The sequence below is a fragment of the Dictyostelium discoideum genome (assembly GCF_000004695.1).
Source record: "Dictyostelium discoideum AX4 chromosome 1 chromosome, whole genome shotgun sequence".
In the NCBI taxonomy this organism is placed as follows: domain Eukaryota; phylum Evosea; class Eumycetozoa; order Dictyosteliales; family Dictyosteliaceae; genus Dictyostelium; species Dictyostelium discoideum.
The window spans coordinates 2,017,877-2,034,603 of NC_007087.3; the positions used below are offsets into that span (position 1 = coordinate 2,017,877).

General features: G+C 21.5%; 11 protein-coding genes and 1 non-coding gene across 12 annotated transcripts; 5 read left to right on the forward strand and 7 right to left on the reverse strand.

Moving 5' to 3' along the window:
• Positions 1-15: 15 nt before the first annotated feature.
• On the forward strand, positions 16-498 carry DDB_G0269072 (hypothetical protein; the record flags this gene model as incomplete). The annotated part of the gene is made up of 1 exon (XM_641823.1): positions 16-498. The coding sequence occupies one exon, from the start codon at positions 16-18 to the stop codon at positions 496-498; it is 483 nt and encodes a 160-aa protein (XP_646915.1).
• Positions 499-519: 21 nt separating this feature from the next.
• On the forward strand, positions 520-935 carry DDB_G0269074 (hypothetical protein; the record flags this gene model as incomplete). The annotated part of the gene is made up of 2 exons (XM_641824.1): positions 520-539; positions 620-935. The coding sequence occupies 2 exons, from the start codon at positions 520-522 to the stop codon at positions 933-935; spliced, it is 336 nt and encodes a 111-aa protein (XP_646916.1).
• Positions 936-1,108: 173 nt separating this feature from the next.
• On the reverse strand, positions 1,109-1,327 carry DDB_G0268736 (hypothetical protein; the record flags this gene model as incomplete). The annotated part of the gene is made up of 1 exon (XM_641825.1): positions 1,109-1,327. One exon carries the CDS (start codon positions 1,325-1,327, stop codon positions 1,109-1,111), a length of 219 nt encoding a protein of 72 aa, XP_646917.1.
• A 204-nt stretch (positions 1,328-1,531) lies between these two features.
• Positions 1,532-1,767, forward strand: DDB_G0268738 (hypothetical protein; the record flags this gene model as incomplete). The annotated part of the gene is made up of 2 exons (XM_641826.1): positions 1,532-1,576; positions 1,615-1,767. The coding sequence occupies 2 exons, from the start codon at positions 1,532-1,534 to the stop codon at positions 1,765-1,767; spliced, it is 198 nt and encodes a 65-aa protein (XP_646918.1).
• Positions 1,768-4,283: 2,516 nt separating this feature from the next.
• On the reverse strand, positions 4,284-5,414 carry DDB_G0269076 (hypothetical protein; the record flags this gene model as incomplete). The annotated part of the gene is made up of 1 exon (XM_641827.1): positions 4,284-5,414. The coding sequence occupies one exon, from the start codon at positions 5,412-5,414 to the stop codon at positions 4,284-4,286; it is 1,131 nt and encodes a 376-aa protein (XP_646919.1).
• Positions 5,415-5,435: 21 nt separating this feature from the next.
• Positions 5,436-5,509, forward strand: tRNA-Arg-ACG-1. Its single transcript has one exon. It is a non-coding gene; the product is annotated as a tRNA-Arg (tRNA).
• A 158-nt stretch (positions 5,510-5,667) lies between these two features.
• Positions 5,668-6,768, reverse strand: DDB_G0269078 (hypothetical protein; the record flags this gene model as incomplete). The annotated part of the gene is made up of 2 exons (XM_641828.1): positions 5,668-6,521; positions 6,714-6,768. 2 exons carry the CDS (start codon positions 6,766-6,768, stop codon positions 5,668-5,670), a joined length of 909 nt encoding a protein of 302 aa, XP_646920.1.
• A 1,792-nt stretch (positions 6,769-8,560) lies between these two features.
• DDB_G0268964 (hypothetical protein) lies at positions 8,561-9,708 on the reverse strand (the record flags this gene model as incomplete). Its single annotated transcript, XM_641829.1, has 2 exons — positions 8,561-9,457; positions 9,529-9,708. 2 exons carry the CDS (start codon positions 9,706-9,708, stop codon positions 8,561-8,563), a joined length of 1,077 nt encoding a protein of 358 aa, XP_646921.1.
• Positions 9,709-10,225: 517 nt separating this feature from the next.
• On the reverse strand, positions 10,226-11,538 carry DDB_G0268740 (carboxylic ester hydrolase; the record flags this gene model as incomplete). The annotated part of the gene is made up of 2 exons (XM_641830.1): positions 10,226-11,284; positions 11,350-11,538. 2 exons carry the CDS (start codon positions 11,536-11,538, stop codon positions 10,226-10,228), a joined length of 1,248 nt encoding a protein of 415 aa, XP_646922.1.
• Positions 11,539-12,151: 613 nt separating this feature from the next.
• On the reverse strand, positions 12,152-13,468 carry DDB_G0268742 (hypothetical protein; the record flags this gene model as incomplete). Its single annotated transcript, XM_641831.1, has 2 exons — positions 12,152-12,701; positions 12,837-13,468. The coding sequence occupies 2 exons, from the start codon at positions 13,466-13,468 to the stop codon at positions 12,152-12,154; spliced, it is 1,182 nt and encodes a 393-aa protein (XP_646923.1).
• A 341-nt stretch (positions 13,469-13,809) lies between these two features.
• On the forward strand, positions 13,810-14,886 carry act23 (hypothetical protein; the record flags this gene model as incomplete). Its single annotated transcript, XM_641832.1, has 1 exon — positions 13,810-14,886. One exon carries the CDS (start codon positions 13,810-13,812, stop codon positions 14,884-14,886), a length of 1,077 nt encoding a protein of 358 aa, XP_646924.1.
• A 202-nt stretch (positions 14,887-15,088) lies between these two features.
• DDB_G0268746 (UBX domain-containing protein) lies at positions 15,089-16,626 on the reverse strand (the record flags this gene model as incomplete). Its single annotated transcript, XM_641833.1, has 3 exons — positions 15,089-15,622; positions 15,834-16,349; positions 16,447-16,626. 3 exons carry the CDS (start codon positions 16,624-16,626, stop codon positions 15,089-15,091), a joined length of 1,230 nt encoding a protein of 409 aa, XP_646925.1.
• Positions 16,627-16,727: the final 101 nt, after the last annotated feature.

Genomic DNA, 16,727 nt, shown 5'->3' on the forward strand with positions numbered 1-16,727 from the left:
AAATAAAGAATAAAAATGAACATTCATGTAAAATCAGTTTGTATTGATAATGGCATCATAATTTTTAAAAAACAAGATCAGGCATTTAATTATATGAATAGTGTCAGCTCTATTGAAAAATATTTTATATTTTCATATGAATTTGGCGATAAAGGTCAACGTGCTTTTTTAGTATCTCCAAGTATTGAAAAACTCTTCAAATGTATAATGAATACACCATTGAATCTTCGTCATTATTATGAATTGATTCCACAATTTGAAAATTGTAATTTGTATTTAGATATTGATTTTAAGTTATCACCCGAGAAAGCAGAAGAAAATAAAAGAAACAAACAACTTTATAAAAACAATCTTATCGATAGAATTATAATCGACGAAGTAAAACCCATCCAAAGAAAACACATCCACAGGTCTCTGATGAAATCGATAGCATTGAACCATTATTGCTCTTCTCCTATCAATACGATAAATATTCTTTACATTTACATTGGCCATTGAAAACCTTCCATTGGAAAGACAATGAACATCTTGGAGAATGGGTAAAACAATTTGTTATTGAAAGATCCATCTATATACCAGAGCTCAACTATATCGATACGTCAGTTTATTCAAAATTCAGAAATTTTCGTCTAATGGGAAATAAAAAATTCAGTAAGAGTATTGAAACAATACTTAGAACAACATCTAAAGATAAAACCCTTGAAACCTTTGAAAAAACTATAATAACATCATCGAATTTTCAAAAACAAAACGATACTGGTATCGATGAGAAAATCCTTTCATCTAATGGTTTCGAATCTTTAAAGAATACTGGTAGATCAACAGTTGATGTTAAGAGGAATCAACACCAACGAATTTCTTGTAATGATTTGATTTCATTGGAAGGTATGGGTCTCTCATTGGACGAATGTAATGATATTATATTTTGTTTTTAATTTTTATAGAAGATTTTTTCAATTAAAATTCTATAAAAATAAAAAACAAAATAAAAAAAATAAATTTTATAAAAAAAAAAAAATGTTTGAAAATATAAAATCATTAATCTTCTCAGCAGTTTCTTTATTATTCTCTTTTTTGTATTATCATAGTGATTCAATTATATCTTTATTCACTCAAAATCTTGGTGAGGCAGTTTTGGAAACAATAGACGAAGTAATTCATAAACCCCAAACCTCATTACAACAAGAATCATTAAAATTACAATGTACATGCAAACCATTATAAAACAATCGAAAAGTATCGATGAAGATTTGGTACAAGGAACTAAAAAATGGGAAGAAGTAAGAGAGAAGTATTCTTTTACTGGAAGTAGATTAGCTGCTGCCATTGGAATTGATCCATACACTTCACAACATGATTTATTTCATTTTTTATATACAATTGTTGGAATGTGCATTCATGATAAATATAATTTTGAAGATTTGTTCCAAAGAGTAGGCAGTGGCACATCATTTGCTGTTATCGAAGAATTCATGAGGGGTGATCTTTTTCCTGATATCAAAAATGGATGTAGTGAAGAATGTAAAAAAAAATGATACAATATACACAGGCCGTGTTTAAAAACTATATGAACTCTGTATGTTGGTACATAATGATGTTAATATACCAAAAAAGTTTGATGATAATGGGCCCTCGTGCTTTTCAAATTATATCCATTCTTTGGTAGGTGGTTTCAAGGAAGAAAACTCTTGTTATTTCAACTATACGCCACGTCTCGAAAATAATAGTAGTAAATTTCCAGATTATCCAAAAGAAAATTCTCAATAAAAATAAAAAGTTTATAATTTTTTTATTTATTTTGTTAATTTTTGTTTTTATTTTAAATAAATAAATAATTTTAATAAATAATAATTAAAAAAAAAAAAATCATTGAAATCTAGTTGTAATTTTTATTTTATTTTATTTTTTTCTTTAAATTATTTTTCTTTAATCATTTTTATTTTGAATAATGATCTGAGACTACACGGGAAAAAAACCTAGTAAAATGTTAAAATATAATTAATTAAATTAAATTTTAATAAAAGTTTGTAATGCTATTTATAAATTAATAAAAATTATTAAAAAATAAGATTGATAGTTGCAAAAAAATAAAAAAAATAAAATTTATAAAAAAAAGAAACTTATTATAAAAAAAAAATAGCATTTTTTATTAAAATTTAATTAATACTATAAAATAAGAAAATATATTAGAATTTTTAAATTTTATTAATTCGGGGTTATTTTTTTTTTTTAAAAATAATTATAATAATTATTAGAAAATAGGATATTTTATAAAAAAATAAGATTATTTATAAAAAATGTAACCTTTATTATTTTTTAATAAAATATATTTAAAAAATAAGATAAATAATAATAAAAAAAAAATAATAAAATATATTAAAAATTGAAACATTATATAATTTTTAACATATTTTATTAAAATGTAATAAATACTAAAAAAATGAGATATTATATAAGAAGGTTATAAATTTTATTAATTATGGTTTTAATAATAAGATGTTTAAAAAATAATAATATAAATTATAAATTGGAAAATTTTATAATATTCAACATATTTTATTAAATATAAGTAAAAAATAAGATAAAAAATAAATTTTATAAAAAAAAAAAATATATATATATTAAATGAAACTTTTTATTATTTTAAAAAATATAGGAATTGAATTAATAAAAATAAGATATTATAAGAATAAATATGCGAAAACAAGAAAAATTTTATTAATTTTGAATTTGGTTTTTTTTTTATTTTTTTATTTTTTTTTTTTTTTTATCCATTTTCAAACTAAATCTGAATCGATTGTTTTTTTTTTTTTTTTTTTTTTTTTATCTGGATAAAAGTTGTTTGTATTTATTTAAAAAATTATTTGATTTTACTTTTTTTTTTTTTTTTTCATATTTTTTTTTTTTCATCATTTTTTTTTCATTTTTTTTTCACCTTTTTTTTTACCAAAGTAAGTAAATTTTCATTATTTGTTTGAATAAAATCAGTAAACTAATTATTAAATTAGAATAAATAAAATTGATGAAACAACTTATAAAAAAAAAAATAAAAATAATAAAAAAAAAAAAATAAAAAAAATTTAGAAAAATTAAAAAATATGTTTATTTTAAATATTCTTTATATAGTATAATGTTTTAATTAATATCTTTTGGTATTATATGTCAACACATTTCATAGTATAAAATGAAAAAGAAAATTTATTTTCAGTTTTATTATCTTATTACTCACAAATATAAATATGTTATAAATTAAATAAATATATAAATATATATTAATTAAAAGAAATAGATATTTAATTAAATTATATATAATTAAATAGAAATAAAAATTAAATTGGTTATTCAAAAAATAAATAAAAAAAAATAGAATATAATAAAAAATAATTCTTTTAAGTCCTTCTATAGTATACCACTTCCTTTGCATATTTAAAACAAATAACCTCTTTAAAATTAAAATTCATATATTGAAATTCTTAAATTGTAATTTTAAATATTTGTTTAATGGATAACCGTAATAAATCTATTTTCTATTAATTTTTAATTATTCTTTCAAAAAATAAAAAATTATAATTTTTTTATATTTTTTTTTTCAATTGGAAATTTTTTTTTTTTTGAATTGGATAACGCAATTATTATTTGCTTCTCCTTGAGATGCTAGATCTCATTTTATTTTTTTTTTTTTTTTACAGGGTCTTTTTGATTAAAACATCTTTTTTGTCCAAACTTTTTTCTAAATCTTTTTTTATTTTATCGTCTGGTTCGTGATTGATGTTTATGACGTATTTGAATTGTTTTTTTTTTTTTAATTGAGTTTTATCCACAATTTCGCTTATTTTTTGTAGGCATTTGTGTTGCTTAATATTTGTGGTGTTGTTTGTGATTTTCATTTTATTTTCTTTCTATCTTTTTTATTTTACTGATTAACTTGGGTTTTTTTTTTTTTTTTTTTTTTTTTTTTTTTTTTTTTTTTTTTTTTTTTTTTTTATTTATAGAAAGTACTGAGTGAATTTATTGTATTTTCTGAGATGTTTAGGAAGTTCTATTGCGGGTGTTGATGATGATTTGTGACACCCCTTGTCCTGTTTTATCAATTGGTGCGTGGTGTGTTATTTTGTTTTTATATTGTTGATTTATTGAGTAAATTTTATTTGTTTTTATATTTGTTTCAGTTAGAAGTGCTGCGTCCAGCTTGTTGTTGTCTAAAACGGTGTTTATTATGCTGGCAGATTGGATGGTGTTGGATCCTTGGACGTTCCAAACACCTATTCTTATTGTGTTTTTCTTTATAGTTTTATTTGGGGTAGATTTTTATCTACCTTTTGAAGTTTCTGGTTTATTTTGTCTTCTAACTGATCTTTACTTTGTTCGTTGTGTTGTTGGTCTTGTGTGTTTGTGGGGTTTTTTGATTTATTGATTTGTTTTAGAATTTCCTTGTTGAAGTTGTCTATATCTTCATCCATTTTTGTTTTTATGCTTTTTTGTCCATATTCACCCAATTTTGGTTTGACTGGTGTTTTGTTGGTCTTGTTTGTTTTGTCTTGTTGTTTCTTTTTTGGTGTGTTTAACAATTTACTTGGTGAATCGATAATTTTCGATGGTGTACCATAGGTTGGGCTGAAACTCATGATATGTTTTATTGGAGAGGAGAAGAACCATTGATTTGAAGGGATTGAAAGTGGGAATTCTATTTTTCTTATTGCATCAGTGTTTGGGCTGGTGAAGTCGAAGATATCATTTGCCTCTCTAAGTTTTTCTTCCGTTGTTAGTCCCTTTGTTTCGCCGTGTTGTTTTATTGGTGTATTGTATGGAGATGGTGGTTCGATAGGTTTTTCTGATTTTGTTTTAATTTCTTGATTGTTTATCGATTGTGTATTGATCTCATTCTCTATTCTTGTTAGTTCATCTACGTTTTCTAGTGATGCTTCTATTACCTTTTGAGCTGTATCATCTAGGGCCATAAATGTTTTATCATTAGATGAGGATGTGATTGGTGGGATAATGATTGTTCTTTTTCCTTGTTTTGGTATTTGTTCTGATGTAGATTGTGGTTGTTGTTCATCTGATTGTTTTTTATTTTTGTTTTCTTCTTGATTTTCTGGTAATGAGGTTTGATCTCTCCATCCTTTGTTGGAGTGTCCAATTAATGTTAGATTGTCTAGTTCAATGATAGTGTCAAATTCTTCTACGACTCTTTTCACTGTTTTGATAATTAGAGTTTCGCCTTTAATTTCTGATTTAATTAGTTTACATCCTTCATTTTCTATTACCCATTCTATTTCTGTGAGTGATTTATACCAATCAAAATCTGTATACATATTTTTTGGTCTTATAGTGGTTATAAATTGTCCTTTTAATTCTGCATCAAACATATTTACAAAATAGATTACTGTTTTCAATTGGAAATTTTTTTGCATATAATATTTTATATCATCAAAGGGACTATAGTTTAGTTGGATATAACGACCGGCTACGAACCGGTAGGTCTCAGGTTCGACCCCTGATGGTCTCGTATACTTTTAATATAATCAAGATTAAGTCAATGGTTCGAATCTCGTTTAATTCAAATCAGATTAAAATAAAATTTGATTTTGTAATAAAAAAGAAATTTTGAAAAAATAATTTTAAAGAAATAAAATTTAAAAAAATGAATTACTTTTATTATTTTTTTTAGTTTTCGAATCTAACCTTTTCACATTTATATGATTTATTACATAATTGATCGAAACCACAATTAAAACTATGAGTACATTTACCATATTCACAACGGTCAGTTGTACAATCCAAATTATCGGAACAGTCTTTATTTGAATAACATGAGGAAAGACCATCACAAGTTGGATCAGGTTTATAATGACAGCCATATTCATTATCACAAAAGTCCTGAGTACATGGATTACCATCATCACAACTAACATTGTTATGTATACAACCCAAATCATTATCACATACATCAGCGGTACATAAATTTCCATCTGAACAATCTTTATAACTTTGGATACATTTTAGGGTTTGTTTATCACAAACTGCATTTGTACATTTATTGGTGTTACAACCTTTTAGACATTTCTGATATTCAGTAGTGTTTTCACAATTCATCCATTCATTAACAATATTAATACAAATTCCATAATAGGGTGAATAAAAATCAGTGGTACAAGGATTATTATCGGAACAATTGACACAAAATCCACGTTCGTCACAAATCTCCTCTGGTTTACATTTGGGTGTAATTTTACATTCACCAGTCTCTTCATTGCATGATGCAATACTACAACGATCACCACTAATACATGTTGGTGTATAAATACATTGACCAGTGTTTACATCACACAATGCTTGTTCACATAAAGTTCTTGCATGACATCTTGGTGTAACCGTACAATTTCCACCCTGTCTTCTATTACATGTTACAGTTTCACATAAATCTTTTGCTTGACATTTTTGTAAATGTTCACATCTTAATATTTTAAATCTATCAATTGTACATGGATCACCATCATCACATAATCCTTCTATTTCACCTAAATAATAATAAATATATATATATTTTTTTTTTATTTTTAAAAAAAATTAATTAATATTTTTTTAAAATTACAAAAATCATTTTATAAAATTATAAATAATAAAATAATAAAATAATAAAAAAAAAAAAAAAAAAAAAATGTTGATTTTTATTATTATTTTTTTTTAATATATTGGAAATAAATATTTACAATTAACAAATACTAAAAATATTGTAATAAATAAAAGTAAATATTTTATTTTCATTTTTGTTTTTTTTTTACTTTATTTTTTTATTATTTTTTAATAAAAAAAAAAAATATTGATTGTAATTATAAAAAAAAAAAAAAAAAAAAAAAAAAATAATAAATTAAAAATAATATATATATAAAAAATATAAATATATTTAAATATTATAAATTTTTTTATAAAATCCAATAATAATTTTAATATTATTATCAAAATTTATATATTTTAATTGTTTTTTTGATATTAGTTTTTTTTTTTTTTTTTTTTAAATTTTTTTTATTATTTTTTTTTTTTTTTATATTTATTAAATTATTATTTTATTTTAAAAAAAAAATTATTTGTTGCTTAAGTGAGTGTGTGGTTTTCCTTTTTTTATTTATTTATTTTATATCTGCGTTATTTTCCAGTTGTGTGTATGTATGTGTGTGAATTTTTTTTAAATTTTTTGTCTGATGATAATTTTTGATTTTTTTGATAATATCACAATATTTAAAATTTTTGTTTATTTAAATTTATTATTGGATCAAATAATAAATTAATATAATATACATAATTTTTTTGTTTTTTTTTTTTCCAAACAAATTATCAAAAAAAAAAAAAAAAAAAAAATAATATTAAAAAAAAAAAAAAAATGTTAAATACCAATAATACACTACAATAATAGAGTTTCTCTTATATATTATTATTATTTAAAAAAATTATCATTAGTACCCGTCAAAAATGATATTAAATAAAATGCATTTTATTGACAGAGTTGGTAAAAAATTGACGATTTATCTTTGTACAATACTGTGTTAGTTTTATTTTATTTTATTTTATTTTTATTTATTTTGTTTTTTTTTTTTTTTTTTTTTTGTATAAATTTTTTTTTTTAATATATATACTTGTGTTTAAGCTAAATAGGGGTGTTTAATATATAATGTTAAAATAACAATAATATAATCAAAAAAAAAAAAAAAAAAAAATTAGATAATTTAATAAAAAAAAACAAAACAATTGAATGTTATTAATATTAATATTTTGTTTTTAATATGTAAATTGTTTTATCTTTCATGATGTAACAATTAAGTATAAAAATTGTTTTTGTTTTTATTTTAATTTTTTTTTCTTTTTTTTTCTTTCTTTTATTATTATAACCAATCTTTATCTACAATCAAATAATTTTTGATAAAAAATATTTATAATTGTAATTTATTTTTTATTTATTTTTTTATTTATTTTTTAATAAAAAATAAATCCTATTTTCGATAAAAATCAACTTATCGATGAGTTAAAGAATTTAGTTAAAAATGATCTATTAGTGTAAAGTTTTTAACAAATTTGACATGATTTAATTTTAAAGATGATCATATATTTTCCATTGAATCTATTCATTTCAAAATTATTTTATTTGTTCCCTGTTAATTGTTTTTGAAAAAAAAAAAAAAAAAAAAAAAAAAAAAAAAAAAAAAAAAAGGTTATTTTTTAAATTTTTATTATTTTTAATTAATATCAATACTGGCTTATTAAAAATAATAACAACTTGAATAAAATTTTATTATTTTAGTTTAATAAATCTATTATATTTATTTTTACAATCAAATTTTTTTTTTTTTTTTTTTTTATTATTATTATTATGTTATTATATAATTATTTTTTAAAAAATTAATATTAAATTTTATTATATTTAAATAAATATTTAACAATATCAGAATAAATTTTAATATATGCATCTGTACCCCAAGTAAAATCAATATGATTAAAGTTTATAATGTTTTTAGAAAATATTAAATTTTGTTTTAATTGAGCTATTAACCAATTATTATCTTCTTTAGTTGATAGTATCATTACCACCAGTGAAAAGAAATGTTGGTATTGTTTTTGAAAAGTTTGTAATATTATATTTTGGTGGTGTTGATTGAGAATAATGAATGAAATTTTCATGTGATGAACCATAATCAAATTTTTGAAAACCTTTCTTAAAATTTTGAGACCAATGAATCATATTTTTTGTTGATGTTCCACCTGGTGATTGTGATAAAATTATTGGTAATCTAGTTTGATTTAAATTTGAACTGAAATCACCATCATCACCATCATCACTGCCGAAAAGTAATCTTAATGAAGTTGTACATGCAAATGGTGTAATACTACAAACCGATGGTAATAGCAATACCCTTAGTGGTTGTATGTCCATTGGAAATGATTTTATACCAACTAAATTAACAATTTCACCAATACTTAATTGGGAAATTAAATTTAATAATACACTTTTACAATGTGTTACTCTTGTTACTGGTGCCAATGCAAAAAATGTGTTTATCTTTTTCGTTAATTCACTACCTTCTTTAAATCCAATGAATCCCATTGTTGTACCTTGACTATGACCAATATAATTCACTTTATCATTTCCAGTTACATTAATAACATAATCAACTACACAAGGTAAATCGAATTCACTCATTTCATCAAATGTAAAATTCCAATATTCTACATCATTAACATTATATTTCAAATGTTTATTACTATATCTAGTACCTCTAACATTACTAATCCAAACATCATATCCTTCATCTGCTAGAATAAATCCTAAACTTTGATAATCATTCTCTTGAATTACCCAAGTTGTACCAATATCTTCTAAACCATGTTGTAATATAACTGATGCTTTTAACTTTTTATTATTATTTATTATTTTTTTACCATTTGGTATACGCTGAAGTGATATCTTTATAATTTTAAAAAGTTATTATTAGTATGAATACAAAATTTAAAAAATAAATTATTAAAAATTCTTACAATATAACCATCTTTTGTAGTGGCAAAATGATTTTCTACAGGATAACCATGTTTTTGAATAAATTGTGAAATATTTAAATTAAAATCTGGATCAAATAGTGTATTTATTTCTGATTGAACAAAATTAAATAAAGTTGATAATATTAAAAAAAAAAATAAAATTAATATTTTTTTTTTCATTTTTAAATTATATATATATATATTATAATATATATATAGTTTTAAAAAAATATAAAAAAAATTATAATACAATTGTCTTATAATTTTATAAAAAAAAAAAAAAGAAAAAAAAAAAAAAAGATTACCTTTAATGTAAAAAATTATCAACTTGTAAAAATATAAATTTATAATCTATTTATTTTTTTAAAATCTATTAATAATTAATCTAATCACATTTTACTAATTATAAACATTGAATTAATCTAAAAATATTATGATATTTATAAAAATCTTTTACCCTTTTTTGAAAAAAAAAAATAAAAATAAAATTGAAAAAAAAAAAAAAAAAAAAAAAAAAAAAATTTTTAAAAAAAAAAATAATAAAATTAAAAAAAGAATAAAAAAAACTTTTGTTTAACTTAAATCATTCTTTGAAAAAAAAAAAAAAAAAAACATTTTACAATTTGTTTAAAGACTTTATGAGATAAATCTTTAAATAAATTATTATTTAATTTTTTTTTTATTTTATTTTAAAAAATTAATTATATTTTAATAAATATTTTAAAATATCAGAATAAACTTGTTTATAAGCATCATTACCCCAAACGAAATCAAGATGACTATATGAATCAATATGTTTATAATAAATTAAATTTTTTAATTGTGGAAGTAACCAATTGTAATCTTCTTTTGTTGAAATTAAATCTTTACCACCAGTGAAAATTATTGTTGGTATTTTTTTTGAAAAATTTGTAATATTATATTTGGGTGGTGTTGATTGAGAATAATGAATGAAATTTTCATATGATGAACCATAATCAAATTTTTGAAATTCATTATTTAAATTTTGACTCCAATGGATAATATTTTTTGTTGATGTTCCACCTGGTGATTGTGATAAAATTACTGGTAATCTAGTTTCATTTAAATTTGAATTTTCACCCCACCCAGTAATGAAACCTAAGGATGTTGTACATGCAATTGGTGTAATACTACATAATGTTGGTGCTAAAAATCCTCTTAAAATCGGTGAATCCATTAAAAATGATTTTACTCCAAAAAATTTTAAAATCAATCCAAATCTTAAATTACCTAAAAAATTAAATAATGGACTTTGACAATGTGTAACTCTTGCAACTGGTGCCAATGCAAAAAATGTGTTTATCTTTTTCGTTAATTCACTACCATCTTTAAATCCAATGAATCCCATTGTTGTGCCTTGGCTATGACCAATATAATTCACTTTACTATTACCAGTTACATTTATAATATAATCAACCATTGAAGGTAAATCGAATTCACCCATTTCATTAAATGTAAAATCCCAATATTCATCATCATTTACTGTATATTCCAAATGTTTATTACTATATATAGTACCTCTAACATTACCAATCCAAACGTCATATCCTTCATCTGCTAAAATAAATCCTAAACTTTGATACCTATTCTCTTGGAAAACCCAAGTTGTACCAATATCTTCTAAACCATGTTGTAATAAAACTGTTGGTTTTATCTTTGTATTATTATTATTATTATTATTATTAAATATTCCTTTATTTTTATTTATACCATTTGGTATACGTTGAAGTGATATCTAATAAATATTAAAATATTAATTAATTTATAAATAAAATAGAATTTCTATTATTAACCTCTTACAATATAACCATCTTTTGTAGTTACGAAATGATTTTCAACAGGATATCCTTGTTTTGCAATCAATTGTGAAATGTTTAATTTAAAATCTGGGTCAAATAATATATCCTCTATTGATTGAGTAACATTACAACTTATTAAAATTGTTACTAATATTATTATTATATATTCTATGGTTAATATATTTTTCATTTTATCTAAAAAAAAAAAAAAAAAAAAAAAATTTATTATAAACCAATTTTTTGGTAAAAAAAATGCTTTTAAAAAAAGAAAATCAGAGATTCATATAAAAAAAATTTATTATTATTATTAAAAATTATATTTTAAAAAAAAAAGTTTAAAACTATTCCATTTGATAGTTTTTTTAAAAAAGTTTATAAGAGTTTTTAACCAAAATTTTATAAAATATTAAAAATTAATTAATTTTTTAACTATTAATTATTATATTTCTAAATTAATAACACAATTATTTATATATAATCTGAAATTTTTTCCAAACAAAATTGTTAGGGTGTGGTTGGTGTATTGCTTTTTAAAAAAAAAAAAAAATTATTATCATTGCAAGGTTCGGAATGTTGTAAAATTAAAAAATTATTTAATTTGTTTAATTTTTTGAATTAACATAAAACGAGCAGTTTTATTTTATTAAAAATAAAATAAAAATAAAACATATAAATTTATTCAATAAAATTATTTAAAAAAAAAAAAAAAAAAAAAAAAAAAAAAAAAAAAAAAAAAAACTGCGCTGTTATACCCTATACCCCACACCCTTTATTTTTATTATTATTATTATTTATTATTAGTTTTATTTTGATCTTTTAAAAAGTTTTTTTAATAAAAATAAAAGAATTTCAGATTTTGGTAATGAAATTATTGATAATTTTTGAATCTCTTTTAATATTGAATTATATTGTTCATTTTCAAAATTTTCATAATGTTTAGGTATATTAATTTCTTTAAAAATTGATTTAACAATTGAGACATCATTTTCATTATCATTTCCATAATTTTTTTTTAATTGATTTAATTGATCATTATTACAAATTGTATTTGCTTTACAAATTAACCAAGAACATTTATTCTCTTGTATATCAGTACCAGTTTTACCAATTACTTTAGGATCACCAAAACAATCAAAATAATCATCTTGTGCTTGACCATAAATTCCTAAATTAAAACAAATATTTTTAATTAATTCTTCTTCTTGTTCTTTTTCTTTATCTTTTTCTTCTTTACAGGTTGTATCATCTTTTTGTTTCTCATTATTATCCATAATATCTGTCAATAAAATTGCAATTTTAATTTGTAAATAAAAAACATGGTGTGAAGATTTATTAATACAAATTTGTGAATAACTATTAAATAAATAAAAAAAAAACACAATTGTTAATAATAAATAATTATTTAAAATACAATACTGTATATATATATATATATATATATATATATATATATATATATATATATATATATATATATATATTACATACTTTTCAAATGTAAAATTTGTAAAATCACCTCTTTTTAAATGAAATGATGATGAATCTAATAATTGACCAGTTGCAGTATAAAAAATTGATTCATGAAATAGTTCAAACAAATCAACATAATAAGATTTATTTTTAAAATATTTTTTTAAAATAAAAAATAAAAATGATTCTATTAATACTGAATCATTAATTGCAAGCATACCAACTTTATGTTCGGTTGGATTAAATGGACTTGGATGACGATACCAACATAATTCACCTCTTCTTGTTAAACCATTATCCATTATATCATCTGTTATTAAAAAAAATGATAAAAATTCAAGACACCATCCGATTATTCTTGCTTCATGTTGGCTTGTTTCTGAATTTTTATTATTATTATTATTATTATTATTATCAAAATTATTTTTTGCTATTAATAAAGTATTTAAAGAATAAAGAAATCCTAATCCTCTATACATTTTACCACCTGTAATTGTTGGTGAATTTAATAATTCTTTTATATAATCAATTGCATTACTTGCTAATTTCATTTTTGGAAGTTCATCGAATACATCATTTTTTAAAATTGAGTAAACTTTAATAAATTCTTCCCTTTCATTTTCTAAATCAATTTTATAATGGGATCCCATTTAGATATATTGAAAAAATTGATAAAAAAAAAAAAAAAAAATGAAAAAAAAAAAAATAAAAAAAACTAAAGCATCGTGTGTTTGATAAAAAAAAAAAAAAAATGAAAAAAAAAAAATGAAAAAAAAAATAATAAAAAAAAAAAAATTAATGGAGTTTAATAATAATAAAACATAAATCTGGTTTTTTTTAGATAACTGAAATTGTATTAGGTTTATAATATAATGTCGATTGTATCAATAAATAAATATATTAATGCATTTAAACCAAATACACAGATGTGTATTAAATTATTATGTAGGTATGGATAAAATATCTTGGAATTAAATTAAATGGTTCAGCTATGTGTAAAGCTGGTTTTGCTGGTGACGATGCTCCATGTACAGTATTTCCATCAATTGTTGGTCGTCCAAGACATACTGGTGTTATGGTTGGTATGTGTCAAAAAGGTTCATATGTTGGTGATGAAGCACAATCAAAGAGAGGTATTTTAACACTTAAATATCCAATTGAACATGGTATCGTTACCAATTGGGACGATATGGAAAAGATCTGGCATCATACTTTTTACAATGAATTACGTGTTGCCCCAGAAGAACATCCAGTACTCTTGACTGAAGCACCATTGAATCCAAAAGCAAACAGAGAGAAAATGACTCAAATCATGTTTGAAACATTCAATACACCAGCAATGTATGTTGCCATTCAAGCTGTATTATCATTATATGCATCTGGTCGTACCACTGGTATCGTTATGGATTCAGGTGATGGTGTATCACACACTGTTCCAATCTATGAAGGTTATGCATTACCACATGCCATCTTACGTTTAGATTTAGCAGGTCGTGATCTCACTGATTACTTGATGAAAATTTTAACAGAACGTGGTTACTCATTCACAACAACTGCTGAAAGAGAAATCGTTAGAGATATTAAAGAGAAATTAGCCTACGTTGCTTTAGATTTTGAAGCTGAAATGCAAACTGCCACCTCATCAGCATTAGAGAAATCATATGAATTACCAGATGGTCAAGTTATCACCATTGGTAATGAACGTTTCCGTTGTCCAGAAGCTCTCTTCCAACCATCATTCTTGGGTATGGAATCAGCAGGTATTCATGAAACCACTTACAATTCAATCATGAAATGTGATGTTGATATTCGTAAAGATTTATATGGTAATGTAGTATTATCAGGTGGTACAACTATGTTCCCAGGTATTGCTGATCGTATGAATAAGGAATTAACTGCACTTGCACCATCAACAATGAAAATTAAAATCATCGCACCACCAGAACGTAAATACTCTGTTTGGATTGGTTCTATTTTAGCATCACTCTCAACTTTCCAACAAATGTGGATTTCAAAAGAAGAATATGATGAATCTGGTCCATCAATTGTTCATAGAAAATGTTTCTAAACAATATATTTTAAAAAAAAAAAAAAAAAAAAAAAAAAATGTTGTAAAATATCTCTAATAAAATCTAAAAATAAAACATTAGTTTTTATTTAATTGGTTCATTAAAAAAAAGAAAATAATTAAGATTTTGTTATTTTTTCCAAGTTTTATTTTATGGAAATAAAATTAAAAAAAAAAATAAAAAAAAAATTAAGAATATTATTTATTTCCCATTAAATTGAGTTGAATTTCCATTATAATAAGAATTATTATCATCCTTGGGGTCTTTATGTTGTTTTCTTTGTTCATGATCATCATCATTACTATTGTTTATTTGATGAATATTTGTTCTCTTTTTAACTTGTGAAGATGATTTTCCGCTACTATTGTTACTAGATGATTTCGATGATTTATCTTGTTCTTTTGATTCTGCAGGTTGTTCAATTGCTCCACCAAAGAAACCAGAGAAATAATTCTTTACTGATGAAAAATATGAACCTGATGATGATGATGATGACGATGAGGAGGAAGATGAAAAAGATGATGGTGGATGTATATTTGCAGATGCAGATGATTTCTTTTCTACTTTAGTTGAAACATCTAATGGATTAAGTGTTATTGTTGCTGATGGTACTAAATTTAATTCTAATAATGTTTTTTCATATTCACTTGATGTAAATAAATGTTTTGGATAAATTGTTATCATATCAAATGGACGATTTTCATCTGTTCTATTATTCTTTATAAATTCTTTTATCTAAAAATATATAAATATTATTTATAATAATAATAATAATAATAATAATAATAATAATAATAATAATAATAATAATAATAATAGTAATAATAATAATAATAATAATAATAATAATAATAATAATAATAATAATAATGATAATGATAATGATAATTAATAAATATATACAAATAAATTTATATTATTAATTGAAATTTATAAAAATACAAACATCTTTTAAACGATCATGAACATTAAATTCAGCTTTAAGAGTTTCACCATTTGTTAATTTAAAAATTAAAGTTGTCATTGTTGCTTTTGTTATATAATCATCGTTTGGTATATATGGTTCTGGTTCTGGTGATTTCTTCCTTAATGGTGGTGATTTAACAATTGTTGTTGTGGTTGTTGTAGTTGTAGTTGTTGGTGAATCTGGTAATGGTTTTGTACAAAATGTTTTTTGTAAAACTAATCTTCTTTCTTTAGATTTTTGTTCAATTTTTGAAGAATTTAAAGATTGTTTTTGTTTTTCAAAGCTATCGTTTGCAGTTTTAAAGAGAGATAAAATTGAAATGAATGTAAATCCTTTTTTAATATCTTCACTTTTAAAAACCTTTCCATTTATATCAAAAAAATAAAAACATGAACCTTGTGAATGATTTGGATAATGTTGACTAAAAAATTCGAATTCTGTTGAATCTTTTTTAATTTTATATAATATACATTTTGATTTTACAAATGAAATAACCTAAAATAATAATTAATAAAAATATTAATAATGATTTATTATTATTATTATTATTATAATTATAGTTATAATTATTATTATTTTATAAATTACATACTGCTTGGTGAGAAATGCACTTTAAAACATCAGTTTGATCCTCTTCTAAATCTATAACATATAAAACAAATAAATCTAAACTTGTTGAAACTTTTTGAATCGCTTCATTAAGTCTCCCTTTAAAAAATAAAGGTAAATTATCAAATAATTCTATACTATTATTTGTATTGGGTGTTGTCATTCTTTTTTTTTTTTTTTTAAAAAAAACAGAGAAAAAGAAAAAAAAAAAAAAAAAAAAAAAAAAAAAAAAAAAAAAAAAAAAAATTAATTTGTTTATTTTTT